The sequence below is a fragment of the Larus michahellis genome, chromosome 2, assembly GCF_964199755.1.
Source record: "Larus michahellis chromosome 2, bLarMic1.1, whole genome shotgun sequence".
Taxonomy (NCBI): domain Eukaryota; kingdom Metazoa; phylum Chordata; class Aves; order Charadriiformes; family Laridae; genus Larus; species Larus michahellis.
The window spans coordinates 143,908,548-143,935,650 of record NC_133897.1 but is presented as its reverse complement, the minus strand read 5'-3'; the positions used below and the strand labels follow the sequence as shown (position 1 = coordinate 143,935,650).

General features: G+C 40.2%; 1 protein-coding gene across 3 annotated transcripts; it reads right to left on the bottom strand.

The window, feature by feature from the left end:
• Positions 1 to 85: 85 nt before the first annotated feature.
• On the bottom strand, positions 86 to 25,864 carry INTS8 (integrator complex subunit 8). 3 transcript variants are annotated; one of them, XR_012585774.1, is made up of 27 exons: positions 25,639 to 25,862; positions 23,997 to 24,171; positions 21,464 to 21,604; positions 20,967 to 21,038; positions 19,788 to 19,839; positions 18,587 to 18,769; positions 17,970 to 18,077; positions 17,089 to 17,244; positions 16,481 to 16,581; positions 14,998 to 15,139; positions 13,741 to 13,811; positions 13,427 to 13,602; positions 12,397 to 12,530; positions 11,636 to 11,746; positions 10,743 to 10,944; positions 10,076 to 10,197; positions 8,833 to 9,017; positions 7,310 to 7,343; positions 6,592 to 6,648; positions 6,446 to 6,507; positions 5,236 to 5,354; positions 3,257 to 3,360; positions 1,618 to 1,675; positions 869 to 942; positions 723 to 787; positions 576 to 619; positions 86 to 298 (listed from the first exon to the last, which is right to left on the bottom strand). XR_012585774.1 is itself a non-coding variant. In XM_074577449.1 (27 exons), the coding sequence occupies exons 1-27, from the start codon at positions 25,766 to 25,768 to the stop codon at positions 182 to 184; spliced, it is 2,988 nt and encodes a 995-aa protein (XP_074433550.1). In that variant the 5' UTR covers positions 25,769 to 25,864; the 3' UTR covers positions 86 to 181. The 3 variants fall into 3 exon arrangements, 2 of the variants coding, with proteins under 2 accessions (XP_074433550.1, XP_074433551.1); XM_074577449.1 differs by having other exon boundaries at positions 1,625 to 1,675; positions 25,639 to 25,864; XM_074577450.1 differs by having other exon boundaries at positions 1,625 to 1,675; positions 20,956 to 21,038; positions 25,639 to 25,829.
• Between the last annotated feature and the right edge of the window lie 1,239 nt (positions 25,865 to 27,103).

Genomic DNA, 27,103 nt, shown 5'->3' with positions numbered 1-27,103 from the left:
TCCAGCCTTCTGTACAGTTTGTAAAAATAAGGGGTTTATTATAAGATTTCCTCTATTTCTAAAAAGAAAGATACTAGACTGTAAATGTTGTATAAAAATTTAAATGAATTTAAAAAATAAAGTCTTCACAGATTTTTTTTTTCTACTTCTACACATTTTATAATAGTCTTCCAGCATTAGCCTAGAAGTAAAGTTTTGCCATTGCTTGAAGAAACTTCTTTTTCCTTCTCTGTGCAGCCAGCTGTAGGACTTCCTCAGGGTTACTGGCATTCAGCTCTGTCTGGCCAATGGCTTTTATCTGAGAACAAAAGGGGAGCCATCGCTGTAGTGACACTCACTCTAGTACAGATGTTTTATTACAAGGCATTTTCAGCTCCAGTTCAAGGGCTGGGTTTTTTTCTGTACCACGACACCCCACCCCACCCCTGTACAGCTTTACAGCAGCACCCAGCCTCTGCTGAGCATTACGCAACAAAATTCAAACTGGAAGTGGTGATTCTTTTCAAAGATAGTTTCAGGGAGGGGAAGACACACTAAGGGAATCCCATACCCCAAAGCAGCCTGTGTTCACTTACTGCTATCTGCCGCTTGTCTGTCTCGCCTCTTTTGTGGTGGAGATCTGAGGGTGAGTCAAGAAAAGACACTTGGGTAGGAAACAGACTTTTTCCAGACACAAACATCCCCTATGAGCTTGCTGTAGTGGTAGTGTAGTAAAAGGATACATGTCAAGTACTCCAAGATGGTGACATCCCAGATGTACTCGTAGTAAGAATCCATGGCATCATGGCTGAAAGAGAATACAGGTTACATCAGCTAACACATTCACATATTGTGTATACAGCTTTATAAGCTTCATTGTAACATTTACCTGTTTTGCTCCTGTAGCGCCTTAAATGCAGTTTTATAGTCCACTTCTCGAAGGAACTGGCATAAAATAGCTACCTGTAAGGAAGGACAGGTGATTTTCACAGCCTTAACCCCCCACAAACCAAAATCTTCCACAGAACACCTCAGTAATCCCACCCCCTTTCTAGACCTAACCAAGGGCTGGTTTCCACAGCAAGTTTGAGCACCTGCACTTAGACAGCATCCACAACACATTCTGAAATACCAACAACAGTAGTAGCTAAAAGGAAGAAGGAAAAAAAAAAAAAAGAGGGACTGACCTGGCTTCCAGGTTTCTAAATGCATTTAACAACTCTTAAAATCAGAGCCTAATAGAAGCCTTGTTACTTCTTGGAGAATGACCAATCCCAGCGAACAGCAATGGCCACATGCAGCTATCATGAAGAACAAGGCCAGGCTCCCAACACCACCCCACAGACACCCTACTCTCTCTCAACTCTACAGAAAAAAAAAATATCATCTATATCCTAAGATAAAAACAGGACACAACCCCCCCCGACTATGTCTAGTTTTTACATTTCCAAGTATATGTTTATTTACTCCTTAATTTGGGTCATTTTAGTGTCCTAGAAGCAACAGTAACAAGAAAATATTTCACTGTAGATTGCATTTACAAGGAAAGTTGGATTCAGTTTTACATTTCAGAAAGTTCTCCCCCCCTTTTAACATCAAAATATCCATAAACATGTTTTACTTAATGCCACGTTTCACCTGTTACCTGGGTGTGACAGTTGAGTAAGGAACAACACTTGATCATTCTTTTTATCACCTACAGAAGGGTTAAAAAACAAAACACAGGTTTTGAAATGCTAGTATTGTAATACAAGCAGCATTTTTTTTTTTTAAATGCGAGGGACCAGCTAAATAACTATCTATGCTCTTCTAACCCCCCCTCCAACAACTCCTGGGTTTTAGCACATCCACTGATCAACTTTCATCACTTCCAAGACTTCCCAAGAGCAGGATGTGTGCTGCAGAACACAGCCCCGTGTTGCTGGTAAGAGCCGGGCCATGCTCTGTTCAAGAGCTTCACCTTTATCTCCTGCTGCCCACAGACAAGGCCTGGCCTGGCTGGGAACAGGCTCCCCGGCAAAAGCTCTCACACAAGGCAGACACGTGCCAGCGAGCAGCAGTGGTGCTGTGTGACAGCATGGTGGTCCCACCGGCACTCCTGCACCAGGGCAGCCTGGCATGAGGCATAGCTGAGACTGGGCTGTGATCCCAGGATCCCAGTGAGCAGGAAAGGAGTAGCAATTGGACAGGCTACATAAATAACTTCCCTGGGTCTAGACAGTTCCTTCCTATTGCCTACCAAAACGCAGCCTACAAGTAACGCAGTGGTTTCCTACTGAACATGACAAGTGCCTGGATAAAGGTTAAAGCGACTACAAGACGTCACCAGAACACGCTGTGGCTGGGACTGAAGATTGCCCCCAACACACACACAGTTATTAAGGGGTTCTCACTCATGACCCACTTGCAAGTGGCAAGCTGCTTGTTACACCATCGTGCAAAGTAGGCAGGTACATGCCATACACAGTGCCGTAGCTCTGGCACGCTCTGGCAGAGGTAAGTTACAATCCTACCTATCTCTGGACAACCTTGCCCAGCCCTGTGACACTGCTCTGCTCACTGTCACAGTCCAGAGAAAAATACAAGCGTGTGTGTGAAAAGGAGCCAACCTTGCCTGCATCTCACTGCTAATGTGATGCCACTCCTACCCCTCAGCTGTGTTAGCTACAGCAGACAGTATTTCAGAAGCATTTAGATAACACGTTTGAGCTCATCTGCACCACGCGTGGAAGCAAACAGGCTCCGTCCATGTGATGCCAGCACCAGAAGCACAGTGGGAGCTGGGTATATCCAGTGGCTGGAGGCTCTGGCCAGCGCTGCAGCGGAGCCAGCAAGGCAGAGCGAGCGCTGCTGCGCTGCCCTGAGCTGTTCCGCCCGCCTGGCACCGCAGCACACAGTGCAGCCTCGCAGGGACGAGCTGAGGGAATCACCATGTCACTTGGTATGCTCCTGGCTGTTTCATTTGCTCACTACCGCACCAGAGCCCAGCACCGGTGCTTTCCCAGATGGCTGCTCTGCACGCTCAGTCTCTACAAACTAACAGAAAAGCCTCCTGTGCTTCATCAAAGGAGAAGCTTCGGATTTTCTATGGCCTTCAGGCAACAAGCAAAGAAAAAACAATCTGTGAGGATTCACACCCCTAAATGCATCAAGATATAAAAACCTTACAGGCTACAGGAACGTGTGCATGTTGAGCAGTTTTGTCTCTACAGAGAATTAGGATACTGACTGAATCCAAAGAAATATTTTTGTACATCTAAATCCCATTTTAACTCACCTGGTCGGTGTACACATCTGGTGGTACCATCTTATTAAAGAAGTCTGAGCATACAGCTCCTGCCTGTAGATAATAGTGAAGCGCTGCTGAATACTGATTCGTTGCTGCAGTGGAAAAAAGCAAAATAAGGTCTTAAAAAGTAAACACAACAGTTATTTCTAAGACTCAGATCAATTGTTTATAGAATTACTCAGATACATATCTCACAGATGAATTGTACTGGGAAAGTGACTTGCATGTCATTGTTTAAAGATCACAGACACACAGGAGGTGGTAGAACAGCAACAGGCAGAAAACTACACAATCAGGAAAATTAACAACATAGGAGAAGTTCTGCCTTTTGAGAAATACTTTTGACTTTTCAAGTATTTGATCTTAAATCTTTTTTCTTATTTCTTAATTCTTCTTATATTCCACTAAAGTGGAAAAGAAGTTTGAATTCACTGCGTGTGGATGGTGTGAAGGAGTTCAGTTGGTGTGAGTTAGAGAGGGACGGCTGATGCCACTACACACCTCTCATGGTTCAGCACTAGTTTTACTCCCAGTAAGTTCTTACTGGACCGACGTGAAGACAGCCTTCAGGGGCTCTGTGGTGAGAGCAGTCTGCTTGTCCACATAGCTCCTGAAATACAGACCTGACACATGCCAGGAGTGCTCCAGCCATCACTCTTTCAGGTACCAACTTCTGAGGCCCCCTGCATAAACTTCCTCATTCTGGGATGCTGTTCCTCTTTGTACAAGCAGTAAATACTGCCAGTTTTGAGGTCTGACACCTTGAGTCACTCTCCCATATACAAGGTGACGGCCCTAAACACTGAATTAAGACCTCTCCCCGCACCCCAAGGATTATGAAGCATCTTCTAGACAAATCTGTCTCCTTTGGAAGCAAGAGGCTAGGATTCCTGCACTACATCTTACTGAGCACCACAGTCCAAAAAAAAAAATAAAAAAAATAAAAAGAGATTTGGAAACATGCACCTTGCCTCCTGCAATAGCCCAAAGTACCAGCAAGTAGACGGCAGAGGCACAGCATGCAACCTGTTTTATTGCCAGAAAAGAACAATTTGGCTTAAATGCTAACTTTCACTAGAGTGGTCTCGACAGATAATTTAAGTGGAAGAAATGCCCGACTACCTTTGAGGACAGATACGGCCATGTTCTTCCCTAGCACATACACCAGGTAGTACCATACTTGTCTGGCTATCTTCTGAAAGTTCATTCTCCACTCTACTCACACTATAAAGTAAGCCCCAGGAACCGACTCTAGATTGGGCAATAATTTAACATGGCACAGCATCACATAGGTCGGGCAAGATTTCCCCAGGCAACCGCTGCCCTGGTACAGGCTGGGTGCGTGGCACGGAGCCCAGAATTTGAAACACTTTATGTCCCAATTCTCCTGGCTGCTCTCAGCTGAGGAGCAAGGATGCGTATTTGGGAAGTGGCAGGTGAGGACAGAATGACTGGGAAGAGCTTCTCATCGCAACCAATACCAAATCAAGAGTTCACACTTCCTTATTTACAAATCCTAGATATTTCCTTATATAAAATACAGATCCTCTCTACTCTTACTGTCTTCTGCTCCAGTAAAGCTGATCTCCACATTGAAAAGCAACCACCGTTCACACAACTTTCCATTCACTTAATAAAAGACTGAAATGTTAGGGGGTTGCATAATTACACCCCTCAAGGACCAACTGCACCCACTTCAAAAGTGAAGTTAACAATGACTCTTACAGTAAAGTTTCCCTTACTCTAAAAGCAAGTCCTCGTGACCCATTGAAAGCCCAGTCTCTCCGTGGGCTCAGACAGCCTCCCAGACAAATTCACCTACACTACTGCAACTAAAGGTTTTTAACTCATGTATCACTTCAGTTTCTTTTCATAACAGGAAATACAAGGAGGGTTATGTCAGGCAAGTCTCAGAGAAGCAAGGTACCCCTACACACAGGCAAAAAACAGACATTGGTTTCACTTACCAAAATAAATATCTGCCTGAATAATTAACCAGAAGTGGTTGTTTGCGTTGATAGTCAATGCATAGCTGACTAGCTCTTTTACTGTAACAGCCACAGCTTCAAAGTCCACTGATTGAAGACTAAAGGAAAAAAGGAAGAAAAATAATTCCTAAATGATTGTTCTTTTTGAACTCTAATCTGATTTCACATCTAGTTTAACTCCAAAGCACCTTAAGTGTCAAGCAAAAATAACTCCAGGAAAGATTTAGTGTTGACTAAGGCTACTGTTGAATTGTTTCAATACAGTAAATCTGACAGAACAAATACACCTTCACAGATTTGGACAAAAAGTCAGAACTTTATCTGTGTCTGACACCATAAAAGTGTTCATGCAGAACATACGTTCTCGGTTTCAAGAAGTTTGAAGACAATACCTGAAACCACTACAGATCTATCACAGCATCTGCATAACTGGCCACAGACAGCAATCTCTGGAACCTTGTGAAACTAGCTTGGAAAGGAAGGCTGGGAATGGTTTGGCACATTGCTTGGGAAGCCTTTCCCAAACCTCATGTGGCATCTCCATTTTTGAAAACATGTTTTTTTTCCCCCCTCACCCTACTGCTGAATTCTGGTAACACTGAAAACTTTCTGCTGCTTGACCTTACAATATATTCTGAAGCATATATCAGTAACAATGAGATGATTCAATCAGATCAGTTAAAGACAGATTAACCACACTAAGCATTACACACTGTCTCTCACAAAAGAGATCTTTCCCAATGCATACAGGGAATCTAAAAAAGTGAGGTTCTAGCCCCACAGAGCCTCTAAACTTCATTGGAGAAATACAGTTCAATCCAGCCACAACAAATCAATACGTACCATATGCCACTTAATATCTTGGCAATTACTCAAACACACCTCAAAAATATCACTTATTTTGTATTAAAATATTATATAGTTCACACAGTTACATATAGCTCAGTAAAGCACACAGCTAAAAATCCCCTCAGTTTCTTTTACCCGTATCTCCATCAGGACCATCAAATCAGGAGCAAAAACCTCCACGCAATCAGACCAATCTGCCCGCAAACAGAATGGGGGGATCAGTGATGCCCTTACACAGCAGAAATCACACTAACACACAATAACTAGTACACAGTAACTTGAAACAAACCAACTACGTAAACACGTATTTTGAAAATTTAATTTTTAATTATCATCTTACTTGGGGATGGATGAGGGCCAGATGGAAATGTGCTCTGCTGCAATATCATTCACAATATCTTCCTAAGAGAAGAAAGATGGTAAGAGACATCACACAGAGAAACATTTACAAGAAAACCAAGTAAGATGTTTATGATATATACTAACCCGAACATTATGAAGCTTGACAAACAGGGACAATATTGTGGTTAAAACTAATGGTTCCTAGAAGGGAAAAAAAAAAGATAAAATAGTATTCCCATGAACTAACAAAACTCCACTTTCTTCCCTAAGAGTTTTAAAGCTATGTAAGTAGTTCTGACATCACTACAATTTACTTTTGAAATAGAGCAATATTTTGTTAAGAATCTTGCAACACAGGTATACTGCGAGAATGTTTCTGTAGGAAGTCTTTAATTACTTCAGATTTTCCTAAATAACTGCTTGGATATAAACTTTGTTATCCTTAAAGTTAAGCTAGGCATACTACAACTTTCTATGCATTTACAAACCCACAAGGCATAAAAGAGCTTCCCTTCCTCTTACTTCTGCTGCTTAGTTACAATGCAAGTAGCAGCTTCCTTCTCTCTCCAAAGGGAATGCTTTGCTTCATGAAAGCTGGAATAAAATTAACTTCATGATAACTGGAATAAAACACACTCCTGATGTTAACAGATCTCCACTGTGAGAATTTTTTTTTTTTTTTTTTTTTTTTTACAAGCTATTCCACACTGCTGTGTGGCAGATATGGCAAATTCAGAAGTTCTGCAGCCATATAAAACCACCTGTATAGATATCAGATTTTCTGAATTTAACAGGAGAAGTGCAGAAGAATATTATATCAAAAGAAAGTTCTGGTTGCAAACACATTCTCACTGTAACTTACCCGAAGCTTTTTGATAAAAGACAGCAGTTCACTCCTAAATTAGGGACACAAATACCCGTGTTAAGTAATTACCCACAGCAAAGAACATATGCAAGCTTAATACACTGGAAGTGAGGGTTGGTAAAGCGAAGTCTTCACTCACCAAAATACTCCTTCACCTCTAAGTTTACAAATGCAGGGTATATACACAAAAATGCTCAAGCAGGTCATTCACTTTTAATACAGTCACTGGCAAGTTTTACTTTTACATTTAAAAAAGGTTAAATAAGAGGTATCTGTTATTCCATCAAGCTATAAAAGGGACGAAAATGACTTTGTAGTAAGTCAACCATTGAATATAAAAGGGAAAGCAATTGAACTGTACTGTAATTCTCCAAGCTCGGATTGCAACAATGATCTACGTGCTTACAGAAGAGGGTACACAGTGATCATTTACAATGTACATTGATTTCCTTGTCACCTCACATCAGATATTGCCACCATAAGACAATCCAGACAAGCACAGACTGTTTGGAAAAGGTTTCACTGCTTCTTTTCCATAACAACAAGGTCACTGCTCTTTACTGTTTGAATCAGGAGAGGTCAGAAAAGGTTCAGTATCTTGGAGTACACCTATACTGCTTCCTTTTCCTTGCCAGAGTATACAACCGAAACCTACACCAAGCGCACACCTTCTTCCACCCAACCCACAGCCACATAAGCCAAAGCAGCTGGCCTTTAGATATACATTAACCCGATGATGTCAAGAAAGGCAAAGAAACAGTCAGTAGTTTGACAGGGGCACTTTTCCCAAGTTTTTAACTTGGAAAGCTGTTCAACATAATCATACATTCCAGAATTTACTGTAACAGGCAACTTATAATCAGGCCTGGACTTCAGAACAGGCTGAAAACACTTAACTGAGTGGACAAGTCAGAGAATCCTGAATGAATCAATTAGTTAAGGCCAAAGCTGGAAGAGATTAGGTAACTGACAGTGAAATTACTCCAGTCAACAATATTGTCTTCCTTTCCTTCTCCCCAGGGGCTCAACTGAACCAGAATTTCATTTCCAGGCTGAATAACATTTAGCTTTAGATTCAGAAACGTAAAGCTCAGTGTAGACATCTATGCTGCAAGCTAGGTTTTTAATACAGTTATAAAAGCAGTTAATGCTACAGTCAGTGAAGTCTGCAGAGCAATTCTGTTTGACGTAAAGGAGACACCTCCAGTCGGTCAGCTAAACTGCCGTCTAGACGCCACTGACTTTACTGGAAGACATACACTGATTATAATGGGAGAACAGGCGTATAGGCTTTGGTGTCTGTATGTTAACCTGAACCCCACACACTCCTTTTCTCTCTCGAAAAAGGAAAGTCAACACATCACCACTAATATGTAATGCCACCAGCAGGCACATTTTTCACTCAGCAGAGATCTTTGCTGCTGCCACTCTATCACACTCTGATAGTGGAATCCAGACTATTCTTGAAGGGTCAAATACACAATTCAAGCAATCTTTAAAAATAACTTAAGAAAACACACCTGTACATAATGCCCAGTGTAGACTCCCTATGTTTTATCAAACTCACTCTGCCATCATTCCCCCGTTTGTGCTGGTTGGATACACTGCAGATTTGTACGACAACTTCCCAAAGGTCTTTAGCTGTCCGTCTACTTTCTTTGGGACCTGGAAGTTCTTTGCATGTAGCAGCCAGCAACTGTCCTAGCTATGCAATGCAAGAGAAAAAACACAGTGACTACAGCTTCCCTGAATATTGACTGCAGCAAAGGAATTACTAGCATTTAAAATGGCCAAGCAAGGGATTTTAAGTTACAAACTACAAAGCAATACGACTAAACTTTGCAGCACAGGACACTGCTGAGGAACCTGGAAGAAAGGAATTAAACAGATGATTTTTTTCTTTTATTAGTTTCCCCAGGGTACATTTCATTACTACAGGCTCCAGAAAACAAGCTTTACACTCTACTTAAATATGCTGCATAAAACCTAAAAACCATAAAAGATACTTTTACAAATACTGTCTCCCTAGAACTCCCTTTTATATAATAATTAATCTGAACTGAAACTGGCACCCTCTACTACACAGAAAAAGATGAACCTCAAAATGGAAATTAGGAAATACCACAGGTAAGCAGAGCAGGCCAAAAATGAATCTGTCCTGTAATACGATCTGCATTCAGTTTCATTGCCTGACTTTCAAGTAGCAACATTGCTGTAAAACCATTTTGAAAGCAAAGTTTCAAAAAAAGGCAGTGCTCGAATGTCTCCAGAAATTCAACGCTGGTGTTGGGTTCAAAAATGGAACCATTACAGCGCATTTGGAAAACAAGTGTCTTAAGAACAGAAAAACCACCAGACATGAAACCTGAGATCTGTACACTTCTCACACCTCCTCCATGAATCTAGGCTGAGTTCTAGCTGAGAGGAGAGTCCTTTATGGAAGTCCTACAGGGTCTCAATCAGCTTATGGATCAGAACCACACATGCCTGATGCTTATGGAACCAACCTCAGTTGGCAGCCAATGAGGGCTAAGACGCAGTTTGTTTCATCTGTTCTTGCAGCACAGCCTCCATGTCTTTCGTCAACCATCGAACACCCTTGCTGCTTAGCCCTGCTGCCTTCTACACCAGACGTAATTCTTTATAGCCACAAAACCCAACACTCTTGAGACAGAAGGGTACATCCTTTTTAGAGTACAAAAGATTTCAACAGGAAAAAGTCAATTACAGCCTGACAAGGCCTCAAGACAGAGCATTCATTACCTTCACATAAGGATTAGTTTGAACCAGAGGTAATGGAACTTGCATGGTCAAATACTCATTCTCACGCCAATTTAACAGGAAGGCAACACATTCTTCAGCTATAACTTGTCGAAGAGGAATATCTGGAAGAAAAGGGGTTCTTCGCTTAACTTTTTTTTTTTTTAAGAAAACACAGTGTTATATGAAAATAAGTAAAACCCACTCCCCTCTGATTAGCCATTTCTGTTCCATATCTATCACAGAAACACATGATGCTTAGCCCTACAGGAGACCCCACATCTGAAAATTAGGAGCAACAACAGCTTCCTCCAACCACAACAGCACTACGTTACGCCCTCAGTATGAAACCATGCAAACTGTTTTAACAACTAGCACAACTTCTCAGGCTAAAATGCAGACATGTTTATCCTGTTCAAGCCTTTTACGTGGCACTAAACATAAACTGGTGTCTAGCAATATGTAGGCATGACGATGTTGCTGTTCTCGTTTCCAGCTCCTAAAAACTAACCAAACTTCTAAAGACTCACTAAAACCAGTGTCAAACTTTACTGTTTTTCCAATTATGCACCTAAATGGTAAATCTACAATTAAAAGTTGGGTTTGTTTTTTTCCTTTCTCTCAAGCTTTGTGCTTTACTGCATCACAGGAAAGCCAGAAATATATTTACCAGGTACTCTCATTTCCAAATATCCTCGGACTCTGCTTATAAGATCAGAAGGAGGACGTTCTCCAGAAACACCAGCTCCAGCTTCATGAGTGTAGATGTCCAAAAGTAGCATTTCATTCAGCATGACTTGACGGAGTTTTGGAGAAAACTCTGTCACAAGCTCCAAGCAAGCAGCAAAAAGCTGTTTTGCATGGACAAAATCCTGCAATAAAGAGGATATGCGTTAATGATTCCTAACGGATTCATAAGGGAAAAGACTAAGAGTTAAAATGCTCTTCACTCGGCACCCTTTATCATTAGCATTACTCAAGCATCTCACAATTACCATTTACATTTTTGAGTCCTTTGGACTTGCTATTAAGTTAACAGTTCCAACAGTTCCAGATTTTTCAAACAAAACAAGAAGTTTAAGCAAAATACCAGATGTAACTACTGGCATATTAGGTACACTTCAGTTTTACCTTGTCGTTTTGCAGAGTACAGTATTGTCAATTATACGGCAAATAAAACAGCACTCCAATAAATTCCTTATGTAAAACAGTTAGCCAGAAGAACAGCACTTCATATAAGTAGTCAAATCACCACTGGGTTTAGATACAGTGTGATTTAGTACATCATAATCGAAACTTTGTACGAATGAAATTGTCTCCAGGCCCAAGTAATGGAAAGTCATTATCCTTGCTCTACTGATGGAACTTTGCGAGACAGAAATATTTAAGCATTATACAACACACAGAGCTCGTTACTACATATCTCTCACCTCCCAATTTTTCTTCCCCCAGCCCCTACCCCCCCCACCAAAAAAAAAAAAAAAAAGGTTTTCCATATTTTCAGTGTTGTTAAAATTCAATTGCTCAACCTAACTCACCAGTAACTTCAGCTGGCTTGCTCACCTTAATTGCGCAGCAGTGTAATCCCTTCGCCATAAGGATGTAGACCAAATCCCTAGTCAGATTGTCTTTGATGCCTAAAATAACATTGCCGTAAACATTTGGTACTTCCCACTGGGAGAGAAATACATAAGATATTTGCACAGAAACAGGTTTTAGAATTCACATCACTGTTTAAAACATTAAAACCAAAACTCAGATATTGAAAATTATTGACATTTAAGTGCCAACTCTTTCATTTTTACATCTAATCAGAAGTAATGTACTGTTCATACAGAAGTACAATAAAAATGGCTAGCTACCCTACTTAGTTCTGAATATGCAATAATTGGGAAAGGGAAAAAAAAAAAACCAACAAAGATGACAAGAAATCCTTACTCTAAAAAAAAAAACCAAACCAAACAAACCCAACCTCTTCCTCTCTCCTGGTCCCAGCTTTTAATAACAGAAATTTAAAATAATATTGCTAACTAGTCAGAACACTGAAAGCAAAAGTTACATTTTTTTTTCCACAGGGAAAGCTTGAGATACAGACAGTAATGCCTTAACACAAAGGTTATAAGTTTTGTTGTAATACTTTTCATAGAGAAAGTTAGTTTAGACATGTATCATCATTCTTATTAAACCACCACTATGCGGGGGGGAAGCGGGGGGGTGCGGAAATCACACTGTGGATCTGTGACAAGGTGTTTGCTGTTCAATGCAGTATGGTAACTAACCAGTCCTTGAATTACACTCTCTCAGGACCACATGAAATAAGTTACCTTATTTGAAATTGTCCAGAACTGGCGTTCTGAAGTCATACCATGCAACTCAATTAAGATCTGGCGAATCCTCCAAGGATCTACTGACAATATGAGCTGATGTTCAAGTTGTCCAATATTGACACTTGCTGAAGCTAGAAGAAAAGCAATCAGGTCTCCAGCACATTCCTTCTTAATGTAGATGCTTCCATTTCATTAGTATATAACATTTTAAACATAACACAGCAAGAACCGCAGACAGATCAACGCTTTTGTAGGCCACGAACATCCTTTCATGCCCTTCCACAAACACCTTGTGCTAGCTTCCCAACTCCCCTGACCTAAAGGGCTGCTTGCAATGTCCCCTTTTCTTACTGAGTATTTCCAGCTCTGAGTATTTCCTTATACTTGCTACGCTGAAGCAATAGGTTCAAGATCCGCACAAAAAAAAGTGTTCCTATACTGCCTTAGTGACAATATGCATTTTCACAACTGGCTTAAGTCAATGCAAGGCTGTATTAGAGCAGAAAAGTAAGTTCTCTCCAGCTCCAGTCACCATCTGGCACGTCTTATGTTAGCTTTGACTTGTGCAACTGCACAGAGAGACAATTATATCTGGGAAATGAAATGGCCAAAAAGATTTGGGTTTCACTTTAGTAGGTTTAAAACTTCATGCAGATGGTACTCCTGGTTCAGCTCACCACACAATCACATGAGCATTGGTGCTGGTGTGAGTCCAGAGGCAGGGTGCCTTTTCTGGGAACAGCTACCACCGCCAGATTCAGTTCAAACCAACCGCCACACCTCTCTCTCTCACTTGGTCAGCTAGGACACATTCATTTAAGCATATATATTATACTCAGTTGAGATACAAGCAAAATACAAGCAAACAACAGCCACCTTCTTGAAGGAGTAGGACATTCACCGACTAAAAATGGGAAGTATTCTCTCAACTTTTTTTTGAGAGCAGACCTGAACACAGTAACCTCAAGCCTGGGAACAGGTTAACTGCCTGCATATAATAAGTTGATGGAAGTACTGTGAATATTACCTGGGATATCATAAAAAGAAGTCACAGGTTTTGTGCACAGGTTGATTCGAGGAGATCTCTTCCGCATTTGATCAATGAGCAGCTTCCGTTCATCATCTTTCAGCAGTTTTATGAACAGCTCATGAGAGGAAATCATGAAGACAAGCTGAAGATCTTCCAAACCCAAACACAAGTTTCTAAACAAATAAAAAAGTTAACACATGAGCAGGAAGAAGCTGCTTATTTTTCCAGTCAGAAGTGCTCAAAACACCAAAAGCAACATAATACAGCGCAATAAAAGTGTCAATTCATGGTATCTTAATACCAGCACATACTTGAGAAATGCTGCCATTTTTCTCTTCAGTGCTTCAGAAGCATTTTCCAGGTTTATTGATCTTGAACAAACCTGGGAAGGAAAGCAGTAAATAATTAAGCAGCCCCTTAGAACTCTAAAAATATTTAGTTATAGACAGTGTTACTGCCCAGTTTTCTGACTCACAATTAGTATCAGGCAGTAAACCTCTCTCTCAAGGGAGGCAGCAAAGTTATCTGATAAACACTGTAGCCATCACAGATAGATCAGAGTTCTTTCAACCTGTACACAAGACAAGCTGTTTCAGACAACTGTGATCTTCCCTCAGACACAATTCACATTCCTTTTTCCTATTCCTGTGATATTTAGCTGTGCTCATGCTGAGTACCATAGTATCAGTCAGCCTCACAAGATCACTAAGATCATAAGCCCTGCTACACGAGTTTAAAAACGAACAAACATTTCTAAGTGCAAAACCGTAAGATTCACCAGGACTAACAGGGTGGGTTGTTTTTTTTAAAAAAAGCAGTAGTTGAAAGATAACTAGATAGTTGAATTTAATTGCCAGCTTACAAGAAATAACTTTTTTTGTTTTGAGAAATATGTTTAAGTCCTAATACGAGCAGTTGATGGAACAGCTTTTACTTGCTCTGAAGAACAAAGTACTGTCAGTCAATTTTTGCCACATGCTTGAAGAGACAAGCAAAAGACAAGGCTCAAATTAAGAAAAAAAGATATAAGAAGGACAGCAAACCAACAAAAGGAGTAAGTCAAGTTTGAGAAATAATAGTTTCCTAAAAACTTCACTGAGGGCAATAGTTTAAGTCTCACATATACAGTAACTAAGGATCATTTAAAGACATGCTAACTTCAACAACAAAGGGAAAGTGGTCATCTTCAATAGATTCTTGTTTTTCTAGTATCTCCCTCTCTCTGTCTTGGAGAATTTATTTCTTTGCTCCTTGAAAATAAATGTTCATCAACAGCTCTATGTAATTTAATATCAGGAATAACAGCAATTTCAAATACAAGCTGAAGTAACAGGTCAACATTGGTTCCTCCCCAACAGATAGAAATGGAGCCATGAACACAGATGCAAAATTGATCATGTACAGTGTAATTGTACTAACTGCAAAAAAGTTGAATAAAGTTTGAGAAGTTACCTTACAAAGTATTTTTCTCTGCTTCACAAGTTTGAGCACTATTTGCAACAATACGGTTATATGGGGAAAGAGACAGCTCCTACAGTTTCCCCTTCTAATTTCAGATAATTTCTTACCTCAAGGAGGAAGTCTATTTTCTCTTTGCTGGGTTTCAGGAACAGCTGACAAAACTGAATATCAATTGTTCGACCCTGCAATACATCGCAGACTGTGTTGCACACGCAGACTTTGAAACAAACTTCATCCAGAGCATCATTCCTGCGTGAACACAAAACTGAAGATCACAGAACTTCTCTGACAAACACAAGAGTTGGTATCAGAGCAAAGCTCCAGCTGCCAGATCTCAAGGTAAGCTTGGAGCACATGCCTCTGTCCAATTCCCTCCTTGCCCACAGCTCTCTTTCACATGCAGGCTTCATTATTGCTTCAGCCTGAGCACCACTGGAACTCCAACTAGAGCAGTGCAACCGACAGCAAAGATGCATGGCTGACAGCCCAAAAGACTTCATGAATATTTATGCAACTCACAATACACAGTCATTGGACAAAAATCAAAACAAATAACCAGAACCTATACCTTCCTTCTCTCAACCCTTCTCTGTATGCCTTAACTAGATTGCAAAGTCATGCTCCTCCATCCTTGTCTGCCTAGTACTCATCGCTTGATGGCACTCCCTATCAGCCATATCAGAGACGAAAACAACCCTATATATATTGCTAAGTTACAGCCTCTAAGATGCTCTTCCAAGAGATGTTTATTTGACTCCTCTCTGGCTGAAGCTGAATGCAGGAAGTAACAAGCTCTTACAAAACAGGCTGTCACCATCGATGCTTCTTCCTCAAACACATTTGTAAAAGTGAGCCTCTCTCAATTCTTCAACTGAAATACTTGTAGGCACTCTCCCTTCAGAGAAAAATTATCATCATAATTATATGAAGAGCCTTTACATATAATCCTCATTCAAGTGCCTAAGCCCCACAGAAAGTTGAATTTTGGACTCAGCCATGTGCTCGGCATTTCTCAGTTGGGAGCAATCCACAAGTTGCCCTTGTAACGTGCCTAATTCTCTCTGCTTACTGCATATGGTTTTTTTCTTATAGTAAGTGTACCATACTAATCCTTCAGCACTGGGCTAGTTCACCAGGGCACAAGACTCCTAATCACAGATAACTACACCGCCAGTGTTCCCAATGAAGTACATGTCTCCTACAATATTACTGTTCAGTATGGTTAACCAGATTTGACTTCAAGTTTTAGAAAACCTCTAAAGAGGCACTAACTTAGTTATACATTTTATATATATCTGTATATATATTCAAACACATGTATGATAGATTATGACTTCTACCACTTCACTGATATTTTTATTTATGCAAGCGTTAACGCTCATAAAGTTTTGCCATGCATGGCCACAGTGAGATACATCACAACACAGCTCCTCAGTTGGAAGATGTAGACTATTGCTAATAGAAATAAAGGCTGAAGTTTCTTGGATGTAAGTTGTTGTTAGAAGATTTTGTATACTTTCCATGAAAAACATAAAACTCATGAAAATTGTTTTTCAATATGATTAAGCAGATAATTTTTTGATGTCTCACCCTTGTTGAGCTTTTTGGAAGAGTTCTCTCAGCACCGATTGCCTGAACTGAACAGGTAAACTGAGGGTTAGATTATCTTCAAGGAATATCTTCACTAAGTCCTATAACACAAACACAGTTGGAACAGTCAATAGATAATGCAAAAGATACAGATAAAGTAATTTTCTGTCTCGTAAAAAATGATCAAAATAACAGAGTTGCTTGCACCCATATGTAGTATTAAAATTCATTAAACAACCAGAAAGGGACCAAAGAAAAAAAAGTTCTCTAGCATCAGAGAATCAAAGAAAAAAAAACAAAAACAAACCAAACCCGAATTTGCACATCTCAGCAGCAACTCTTCCTGAAACCCAAAGAATTAGTTTCTACCTGAAAATTCCATACATCAGCTAGTAGGAATTATTTACATTGTATGGAATCCAAGATATTTTAATCTAATATGTATCAGATTATGTTACATTCCTATATAAGTGTTATATATTCCTATATAAGTTCTAAACCAGTATGTTAATGGTTAACTGGAACACTTAAATTTATTCAAATCCCTATCAGCCACAAGGCACGATAAAAAAACCTCAAATATGTGTGGGTTTATTTAAGCACTCTACCTGATAGTTGCCAGATTTCATACAGCTATGGATTTGACTATAAGGAGTTGCCTGTTGAGATGCATCATCAGAAGATGAGGTAAGAACTCCACAAGCTTGACAGTACCCAGCTAACCGTTCTTCATCGATGGTAAAATGAAGTGACGATGAACCATTCTGAAAAATAAGAGTTAATCAAATCTTAGTGGCAAAAATATTATGAAACATAAGCGTAATTCAGAAACACAAACAGACACTCACAATTTCCCGATGTAACAGTGGAACAACAAAAGAATGTGCACGTACACACTTCTTCTACAACAGCATACTTTTTTACACGCTCTTTACAGCTTAGACCATGTTTTGTCTATTTAAATAAAAATCTAAGTTTTGTGGGTTTGGGAATACAAATATGAAGTAAAATAAAAAAGGAAGCATACCTTAGTTGTAAGTTAAAATGTTTTATTTTTCAAAAGGTCAGAACAAAGACAATCTAATTTCCCACAGAAAGTTAAATAAAAAAAAGAATAGGAAGTGCTGTATGGTTACATTCCTCAGAAACACACCACCACGTTCAAAATAACACAAGGGACACAGAATGTACTGATCAGTCAAGTTAATATTAGCACCGGAGATGTTATTCTTTAATTCCACTCATCAATACGAGTAAGAGAATATTCATTACAAAATGTAGACCAAAGCAGCAATACATTGCAGCTGATTAATATAATTTAACAAGGCAAAATGTGAGAAAATAATTTGCTGTCAAAATCCCATGAAGTTTCTTTAAAGACCATGTGTACCAATTTAACAGTTATTAAACTGCTACAGAAGGAAGCAATAATTTAGAAAAGTGTTTTTTTTAGAAGAGTTAACATACACGCTAATAAAACACTCATTACCTTTGCAATCAATTCCTTTGTTTTGAAAAACTTTTCTTTCGCATTTTCATGAACAGCTGCATTTGTAGATCCTTGTTGAAAATAAATTGCACCCAAATCATAGCAAACCTGCAAATAGCATTGATATAAAACGTATTATCTTGGATATTTACATAACATTTACAGTCAAGATTCAGTATTTCAGATCAAACCTTACACATACTTTAAACTATTCCTAGTTTCTTCCTAACGTACCAACATACACAGCATACCTTTCCTCATGTACTTCAATTGATTCTTCTTTAACTGCGATCTCAGTATGAGCAATTCTGCACAGTCATTACAAAATTACAGAATGATTTCCAAATAATCGTTAAGAACAATGCAACAAACTCTCCCTGCCATACAATGGTCTGCTCCAGAGGTGGCGGGAAAGTAGAAGTGGGGGGAAGCAACAATTTTTAGTGTTAAAAAAAGTTCTAATAATGTAAAAATGAAGTCAATATCTCATTGCATTAAAAAAAGAACACAGGAAATATTAATAGAAAAATACTGCAATTTATCTCAAAAATATTACTTAACACTTTGTCTAAAGAAATATATATAAATTGAAAGTTTTAGTATAGAATGTAAGGTACCTGGCACTGTATCTCCTCTGCGCTGATTTTCAGTCCAGCAGTGGAACTCTCTGTTTCTCCATTCACCATACCAGGCTCCATGGCTAATAAATCCAGAGTTCTTATAGTGTGGACATAAAGGTCTTTGTTTAATTTAAGTGCTCCTTCTAGGACCAGGATGGAATCAGCAGCCTGCTCTTTCAACTGTAATAGTTCAAATGCATTGAAAAAATTAACCTGTTGGTTTTGGGTTTAGCTCTGGGTTTAAATTAACACCAGATATGTAACAGTACAGTAAAAGGTTTGTAAAAAAAAAAAAATTGTCCTTATACACCTGTCTTACTGCTATGTAGAATCTGCTCCTGTATTTCTTGTACAATAAACAAATTTGTTTTGTTCTACTTCAGTTTCAGGTACTCAGAGAAACAGGATCAAACCCTTACTTCCAATTGAAACAAAACACGTTTTCTGTTTCACCTACACCTTTTTATCCATTTTTGGAGCATTAAGTTATGCAATAGTCAGATTGTAAATTTTAAGTTATTATTTCACAGCTAAAACAAAACCAGCTTCTATGTGAACAGCAAGATTTTTTCAAAAATCTTGATGAACTGGTAAAAGAGTAAAAAAATTATTCACGCTCATCTATTTGAAAAAATATGAAAAAGTAAGAAAATGTATCAAATGTATAATATAAATTCTCTAACGGATTCCAAGTAGTACAAGAGCACGAAAATGACCTAGGCTACTTATGGAAGTAGAGGGTTTGTTCTTCCTTTTTCTTCTTTCTCCCAAAGGGAAACGCTTTAGGCACAATGAGCATTCTGTTGAAAGCCACATACAGAAAACACTTAGGTATTAAGTCCTTTTGAAAAAAAAAGTTTTAAGTGTTGAATTTTGCTGCCATATGATTTTGCAGCTCAAGCACGGTCTTAATTACTAATCACAAACTGATTTTGTAGAGGCTTGCTCAATTCACATGGCTCCAAGGATGGGCTGATGAAAGAATACTTCAATCCCACGAAACAAATTCCATACTACATGCAATGCAGACACAACACTGTCCAAAATGCACACAGTGAAACTGTAGCAAATATTAAAAGTGGCAAATATAATGTAAATGTACTGACTCCAACAAAACCGTAATGCAATTGTTTATTTCCTGTCCATTCAGATTTACATGTAAATTAGGGCAAAAATAAGAGGGGTAAAAAAGTCTCACCACTTTCAAAATATTTTCAGTTAGTTCCTTTTCTTGCTGCATCTGGTTCATCCTGGAAAATACAGATAAGAGGTCAAAATCTCATTTATAAAGCAAACCTGCATGTTATTTTACTTCATGCTCTAGCCCACAACAATTCATTCATAGTAAGTTTTGCTTAATTACATTTTAAACATGATTATGCAGGACCACTGACTGTTCTTACCTATCTATATCTGAAATACAGAATTTTATAACAAAAAGACAATACAATTCAATACAATGGAAGTCACAAAGTTTTCATTGCTTTTTTCTTTAAAAAAATCACATTGTTAATATCAGCAAAACTATCATGAAGAAATATGCTTCCACAGACTCAAGTCTCTTGAAGCTTCACTAAATCTTTTCAAGCATCTGTCAGGGGCAGAAGTGTGTTCATGTGAAAAATAGAAGTATTTTTAAATTATTTCCCCATACAGAATTTTTTGATTTAGGATCAGACTCTGATACATATAGGACAATACAAGACTGATAGTAAAATGAGTAGTAGCAGTATTTTTAATCAACATACTTAGCAGATTCTCTCAAACAAGTATGGCCTAATGCTAGAGTATAAAATTAACACAAAACACATGAAAAATACCACTGAGATACTCCCAAATTTATCGGAGAAATTTGTAACATAAAAGTCGATTCGAAGGACAGGTTGTAACTAACGTCACACAACTTCAAACAGGCAAAATGAATACTGTCTTTAAATTACAATTTATTGCCTAACAAAGCAAGTGAAAATTCTTCATTATTTCTCAGGTTATCATATATAATGCAGCAGATTACTATAAAACAACTGCATTAAGCAAGCTACTGTAAGTTAAAGCAGGATGCAAGAAATGCACCCTGTTTAAACTAGAGAATAAACATTCTGCCTACGCAAACTGCCATCTCCCTTTCTCCCATGATTTTTCATGCCTCTGTGAAGTCACAGTGACATTTAGAGTGGAACAACAGACAAGCACATATATGTATCAAGCATGTCTGACAGGAAAATAAGAATATATTTGAAATAAATACAAGTTTTCCATGTTACAACTAGCCATTTTAAGCAACCGTATGTTACTAACATGATTTAATCCCATTAGAAATTAAATTTCTGATTACAAAATACACATGAAGTCCAAATGAATTATACCTGTGACTTACACATTTAACTGAGGTGGACCTGGTTTCACTTGCTTTACAGGAAAACTACTTTGAACAATGGTCCTTATGGCCCTACATAGGAGAGAAAATTAAGCAAAGAATGGTATTAGCCTCAGAAGTGTAATAAGCGGATTATACACCTCTTAAAAACATCACTTTATAATTTCAGATGCATCATACCATTAGAATACACATTCTACTCAAGAGCATTTCTTAAATACTAGATATGCTCTTATGTCCATAAAAAGCTAAAAGACAACAAGATTTTTATCTTTATAAGGTGACACTTCAAACCACTATCTTGACTATTTTTTCAGGGGACAAAACCAGCTGTAGAATAGCTTTTCAGACTCAGCTCCTCACTACAACCTACCTACAGATCACAAAATTATTATTAGTTTGAGATTCTTTCTCCTTCTATGTACAAGTATATAGATAGAAGAAAACACTGTTTTGTTCTACCATGATTTTAAGATTATTGCCTTAAAGTAGTTTACCATCTATTGTAGAGTAGTATTGCCATTGCAGTGGTTGGGGGTAAGCTGGATAGATCTACATCCACATGTTTAGTTCCTGGGGGAACCTTGCTGATACACAGAAGTTCATTGAGTAGCATGTTCAATACAGGAACAGACAAACTATTAAAAAAAAAAAAAAGAAAAAAGAGAGAATCAGATACTTCATATAGTAATCCTACTCTGGAATGTTTAAGTAATATATAGTATTATTCAGTACTATATTATTACTTAACATCCCATGGAAGTAAGGGTAGTATAAACATATTTATAAACAAAAAATTTAGCATAATGAAATGCTCTATTATCAGATGGCATTCTAGATCAGATATGTAAAGCAGTTGCCAGTACTAGCAGCATAAGCCCGAATGGAAGGTTGCCCTGATACCCGAACTACTACCATGCACCACTGCATTAGTCCACACACATCCCTAGAACAATCCAGACACCTATAATAGCAGGTCCCAACTAATAAGAAATTATTTTCAAAGTATTCCCAGAACATACTTCTAGAAGGTAAGTAATGACATTTCCATTGCAAATGGAATTTCACTCACGTGTAAAGGGAACACTTCTCTTGTGCTATTATGGCTTATTTCCCTTTCTGCAGCATTCACTAGCAAACAGTGAAGACTAGGAACTGGAATAGAGCACTGTAAGCCGTATTAAGTAAGAGAACTTCATAGGTAAAAATGAAGGACTCCTCATTCCAAGCTCTTTTACTACTCACTATAGCACATTTTGAGAAATACAAATAAAAGTATATAAGAAGAAACAAGCCATACCAGTAATTTGAAGGAATATAGTTTTATTTAAAATAGGTCTGAAATGAAAATATTTCTGTATAATATAAGGAACATATGACTTCCAGACCAACTCATAACAAATAAGACAATATAGCATGATTATTTTTTTTTAAAGAAACTTTAACACACACAAGAGTTAATGTAACTTTTACCTAATGAAGAACTTTCTTCTTCCAAGGTGTCTGCAAGCCAAATGTTTTAAATACATTTATCAATTATCTGGACAAGGGGATCAAGTGCACCCTCAGTAAGTTTTCATATGACACCAAGGTGGGAGGGAGCGTCAACCTGCTTGAGGGCAGGAAGGCTCTATAGAGGGATATGGACAGGCTGGATCCATGGGCTGAGCCCAATAGTATGAGGTACAAGGCCAAGTGCCAGGTCCTGCTCTTGGGTCACAACAACCCTATGCAGCGCTACAGGCTTGGGGAAGAGTGGCTGGAAAGCTGCCTGGTGGAAAAGGACCAGGGAGCGTTTGTCGACAGCCAGCTGAATATAGGCCAGCAGCGTGCCCAGGTGGCCAAGAGCATCCTGATCTGTATAAGAAATAGTGTGGCCAGCAGGACTAGAGAAGTGATTGTCCCCCCATACTCAGCACTGGTGAGGCCGGACCTCAAGTACTGTGTTCAGTTTTGGGCCCCTCACTACAAAGAAGACATTGAGGTGCTGAAGTAAGTCCAGAGAAGGGCAACAAAGCTGGTGAGGGGTCTGGAGCACAAGCCTTATTTATGAGCGGCTGAGGGAGCTGAGGTTGTATAGCCTGAAGAAAAGGAGGCTGAGGGGAGACCTTATCACTCTCTACAACTACCTGAAAGGAGGTTGTAGCCAGGTGGGGCTTGATATCTTCCCCCAAGTAGCAAGTGACAGGATAAAAGGAAATGGCCTCAAGGTTTAGACTGGATATTAGGAAAAATTTCTTCATGGAAAGGGTTGTCAAGCATTGGAAAAGGCTGCCCAGGGAACTTGTGGAGTCACCCTCCCTGGAGGTATTTAAAAGACATGTACACTAGGTGCTTAGGGAGATAGTTTAGTGGTGGACTTGGCAGTCTTAGGTTAATGGTTGGACTTGATGGTCTTAAGGGTCTTTTCCGACCTAAATGATTCTATGCAAAGTACAACCGAGGCAAATATTGCCCCACTAAGATATTACACTGCTAAAGTGCAGTTCCCTCATTTGCTTAGCACTGACAACTGTTCTACCCTATTGGACCATTCAGCAGCTGAAATTATTTGGGTTAAAAAACTCAAAGGAAAAATGGAAAGGTGGAGTTTGTTTGTTTCAACCAGTCAGTTCAGTGATCTAGTTCACAGATATATGGAGTGCCTTACATCAACAAAACTGGAGCAAGACCTCCAACTTTAAGCATATCAGAATGGGGAAACTTATGCTAGTTTTGTCACTGAAGAAAACGTAACCTAAAATTCATCTTTATACAGTTTAGACATGCACATCTTAATGCCTAATACCCACTATTCTTCCTCTCTAAATTATAAACTGTATTGATTTGCTCACAGACATTGCCTTTATCAAAACACTTTTCTAACTCACAGATAAAAACTGAACTTGATTTCAGTTGTCACACCCAAGACTCTTCTTAATGTAAGAAATACACGCTCAGAAAAGGGAGCAAGAGATTTCCATTTGTTAAAATAAAGATCTCAAGCCACTTCAGTTTAGTAATTTCAGCATGAAGATGTATAGACTATACCTTTTCTCCAATACATCCAAATCCCACTTCAGATGAGCAGCAACTTTAAGGGCAAGAAGTTTTAAAATGCGATTTCTTTTGTTATCAGGTGGTGGCTGGACTTGGTTCTGTTCATTCACTGATGGTTTCGAGGCTTGTTCCAAGAATTGAACAATCAGCTGTACAGGTGGTGGATCTGCAAAAAAGACACAGCCGGTCTTCAAATTCTTTGTAAGCCCAGACATCAGTTTCTTGTTGCAGCTATGAACAGGGATTTTATCTCATTGCCATTTATACAGCTGACATTGTCACCTGGCAGATTCTAATCCCAAAGGGTATCTTCCTTATGCTGACTCAAATCAGACTATTGACATATTTTTGTTTAACCTTCGACTTTACTTGACTACAGTAACCACACTCTCATACTTTTATTTATTTTCACTATTTTGTATTAATTACGTTTAAATACCTGCATCTACAGAAAATAAATGCTACCTATTGAAATCACAAGTTAACTGTTGTGAAAGTATACACCTTCTTGTAATTCTCTTCCGTATTTTATAACATACTTTCAAGCAAATGCTGGTACTTCTGAATACATTTAGAAGACACTTTTAGACTGTGAATATTTTTTTTTCAGAAGAAAAAAAAAAAGCTCCAACTCTCTCCCTTACAATAAGACGGTCCCTCCAGCACCTTTGAGCTGTTCTGAAAATCTGAAGCCAAATCATAACTACTACACTCTCACTGAACTTTGTGAAACATGACACTAGTATTAATCATTATTTTTAATTGCAAAATAGCAGTATAAGATCTAAGCACAGAGATAAAGCCTGACTATGCTTAAATTTACTTTTTGTAGAGGCAATACTGTCCCAGGTTTTCCCATTTCCTCCACCTGCTCATAGAATTCAGGTACTGAAAAAGACAAGTCCCACTTACGATCATCAAAAGATCAGATACTTTTAAATATGGTCACTTTCTTACTATACATCAGATTAGGTTTCTGTTCACTGCGGGTCTGAGATGACAAAGTAATTTCAGCACTGAACCTTTAGGAGGACTCTACTTCCTGGCGCTAGCAAGACTTGAATGAGAGAAAAACAGCTGCAAATTGTAATGATTTTTACAAACAGCACCTCACAATGTAAAAATAAACAACTTGAAACATTTCCACAAACAAAACTCACATTGCTAAAGCAAAAGCACAAGAAAGATAGGGAAATTAAGTCATTAAATAGGAAATTCAATGTAAAACGAGAAAGATACATTCTTGTTTGCACTAACTAATGCTGCACGGCCGTGGCCTCACACCCCCTGGTCCCGAGGTCCCCGTCTCACCGCTCTCACCCCGACTTCCCCAGCACCGGGGCCTACCAGCCCCGGCAGCAGATCCCCCCCCGCCGCCTCACAGCCTCTCCGTGCCCAAACCTGCGGGAGGAGAGGGAAGGAGGGAGAGGGCGGGCGGGAGGCGGCGCCGGTGCGCGGCCGGCAGCAGGCCGCGGGAAGGCGGCGGCAGCGGGCGAGCTGCAGGCCGCAGCAGCGAGGGAAGAGGCCCGCAGGGAGACGAGCGAGCGCTTCTCCCCCGTGAGGAGGCGGGGAGCGATGCCGGACCGCGGCCGAGGGGTGGAGGCGGCGGCCGGCAAGGCCGCGCCGCACGCACCGGGAGAGGGCTTCTGCAGGTGCTGCTCCAGCAGCGCCTCCTCCAGCAGGAACTCGAACCAGGAGGTCTGCGGCGGCGTGCAGGGCCGGCTGGAGGTAGCGGCTTCCCGGTCCGCCGCTTCCGCGCTCATCGCCGCCGCCTGAGCCCGACGGCGGCCCCACAAACCGGCCGCACAAGTCGCGCCCGCCCCCGCAGGAGGCAGCAAGATGGCGGCCGGCCACCGCCCCCTCGCGCAGGCAGGGGCGGGGCTCCGAGAGGCTCCGCCCCTCGGCGCGCGGCACCGCCCACCACAGCGGGGAGGGAAGATAGCACCGCCCACCCCCCGCCCTCACGGCAGCGGCCCACAGGCCGCGAGCTGATGTGTAACCCATTGCTTTGCATCTCCCTGCTTCCCTTCCCCTGCCACTGCTTAATTAAGTAGCGGTAAATACATTTATTTAATTAGTGTTGACTAGCAGTTATCTAGAGAGGTGGGCAAGAAGAGCCGGGCCCCTCCAGTGGCTCCTGCAGCTCAGCCTAGGGTTACGCGGCTGATCCTCCGCCACCCGATGCGCACCTTAATGCCTTATGAAAAGGCAAAGAAATTGAGACATTGATCCATGAACAAGGGCAAGTGACCGAAGTGCTGCGTCCTGCACTTGGGCCACAGCAACCCCATGCAGTGTTACAAGCCTGGGGAAGAGTGGCTGGAGAGCTGCCTGGCAGAAAGGGTCCTGGAGCTGTTGGTTGACTGCTGGCTGAATATGAACCAGCAGTGTGCCCAGGTGGCCAAGAAGGCCAATAGCATCCTGATCTGTATCAGAAATAGTGTGGCCAGCAGGACTAGGGAATCGATTGTCCCCCCATACTCAGCACTGGTGAGGCCCCACCTCAAGTACTATGTCCAGTTCTTGGCTTCTCGCCAGAAAAAAGACATTGAGGTGCTCAACCACGTCCAGAGAAGTGCAACAGAGATGGTGAGGGGTCTGGAGAATAAGTCTTATGAGGAGCGGCTGAAGGAACTGGGGTTGTTCAGCCTGGAGAAGAGGAGACTGAGGGGAGACCTTATCGCTCTCTACAACTACCTGAAAGCAGGCTGTAGAGAGGTGGGGGTCGGTCTCTTCTCCCAAGTGACAGGCGATAGGACGAGAGGAAACGGCCTCAAGTTGCACCAGGAGAGCTTTAGATTGGATATGAGGAGAATTTTTTACACTGAAAGGGTTATTAAGCATTGGAACAGGCTGCTCAGGGAAGTGGTTTGAGTCACCATGCCTGCAGGTATTTAAAAGACAGGTAGACATAGCGCTTAGAGATATGGTTTAGTGATGGTTTTTGTCAGAGTTAGGTTGACGGTTGGACTTGATGATCTGAAAGGTCCCTTGCAACCTAGGTGATTCTATGATTCTAAGTCAAGTCAAGGGGCAGAAGCAGCTACTTCCTTTCAGCAGCAACTTCCACCGTTACTAAGATGTCCACAATTACATAG